Genomic DNA, 1835 nt, shown 5'->3' with positions numbered 1-1835 from the left:
GTTGGGATGAGCACTGGGTGTTGTATGGAAACCAATTTGACAAGAAATTAGATTTTAAAAATCTAAGAACAAATCTAAAAAAAGAAAAGAAAAGAAAGGGGAGTGAGCCAGGTTCAACTTGAATCAATTGGGTTAATAGGATTTGTAAGAAAATAGTTATTCCTATTCCTAAGGTATCTAGAACCAAATCTCCCTATCCCTGATATGAATACATTAGGTTATACGACAATGAAAATTAAGGTTGTAGATAGAAGGATGTTTAATAATTATCTGATTTTAAGGTCAGATTATGCTGAATTATCAGGATAAGACAATTATTTCACAATCTTCTCTAAATGTGGAAGGAGGAGGAAGAGAAAGTGTCACAGTATGGAAAATGAAACTAGACATTATTTTTTCCCAATTGTTTTCTTGTTAATTCTTTCCCCAATAGCATAAAATGAACAATAGTTCAGCTATAAAAACACCTGTGAATTCTTTATCTGGCTATCAAAATTTTATCTGTCATGAAATTAAAGCAAAAATAATCATTTTTGGGTATAAATGTTTCACGAATAAGTAGTTATAAATTGATCGTAATTTTTCCACATTTTTGAAACACATTTTTTATCCTTTTAACCAAACAAATTAACACCAATGCAATGACAGTGGCATACACATTGGATACAAGCTTCTGGAAATCCAGGATTACTGGGTCATATCTCCATAACACAGTTGCAGAGGAGGAGATAATGATGTCCACCCAGTACACGACTACAAAGAAACTCACCAACAACAGGATAGTCTGGGTGGCCCTTCTCTCTGGGGAGACCCTCGAGGAGAGGCTGGAGCTGTGTAGCTGCTGGCACTGCCTCTGATGCCTGGACAAGAGAATCACCATATATGCACTAGAGAGCAGCATGGCGCCTATAAAGAAAACATCCCTGGGTAATGTCAAAATGAGAAGCCGTCCCCTGATGATGGAGTGTGTGGGGGAAACGGAGCAGTATTTACTGACATGCAGTAGATTGATCTGGGTCATGTTAGAAGAAGCAGCAGTATACAAGATGCACTTACTATTGAGAGACAAACTAAGAAACCATAAGACAATAAAAGGACGGAAGACGCATTTTGTGCATTTATGTTTAAACCTGACCAACCAGGAGGTGCTGGTGCTGATGATGAAGGCCTGGAGGATGCTCAGGAGGCAGGTGATGTTCATGGACAGACATCGTGTCACTCTGTTCAGGCAAAATAAAGCCTTATATTTGAAATCGTTCAGAAAGTTTAGTGTTTCCAACAGGTCTGCAGACAACAGCACAGTGAAGAGTTTCATCATGTGGACAAATGCCAAGTGACAGATGATCAGGTTGGTGGGCTTAGGCCTGCGATCCAGAAGGTGTGTGAAGATGTGGAAGAGAAGGAGGAAGCTGTTGGCTGAGATTCCTATGACTACTTGTAGATATTGTCGTATTTTAATAGTCATGTAAACGGAAGATGTGATCTTCATGGTCACAAAGAAAAAACATTTTTATCTGGAAGAAACGGGTCTCACATCAACAGTATCATTTACTTTGTTGTCATACTCATCGCCACATCACAGTTTTCATTTTATCCATATTACTTCACCCAATTAATAAGTAAACCTATGTTGTATAGAGTATTAGAAATACAGTCTCTCTTAAATATGGAGAACAAACAGAGGGTTACTGGTGGGGTTGTGGGAGGGGGATGGGCTCAATGGGTAAGAGGCATTAAGGAATCTACCCCTGAAATCATTGTTGCACTATATGCTAACTAATGTGCTAACTAATGTTGCACTATATGCTAACTAATGTGGATGTAAAGTAAAAAAA

General features: G+C 38.3%; 1 protein-coding gene across 1 annotated transcript; it reads right to left on the bottom strand.

Moving 5' to 3' along the window:
• Nucleotides 1-552: 552 nt before the first annotated feature.
• On the bottom strand, nt 553-1498 carry LOC121026152 (putative vomeronasal receptor-like protein 4). The gene has a single exon (XM_040469021.1). It carries the CDS (start codon nt 1487-1489, stop codon nt 563-565), a length of 927 nt encoding a protein of 308 aa, XP_040324955.1. The 5' UTR covers nt 1490-1498; the 3' UTR covers nt 553-562.
• Nucleotides 1499-1835: the final 337 nt, after the last annotated feature.

This window comes from Herpailurus yagouaroundi, unplaced genomic scaffold (assembly GCF_014898765.1).
Source record: "Herpailurus yagouaroundi ecotype Mexico unplaced genomic scaffold, PumYag 67793, whole genome shotgun sequence".
Taxonomy (NCBI): Eukaryota; Metazoa; Chordata; class Mammalia; order Carnivora; family Felidae; genus Herpailurus; species Herpailurus yagouaroundi.
Note: the sequence above shows the minus strand (reverse complement) of the source record. Positions and strands in the feature narration are given on the sequence as shown.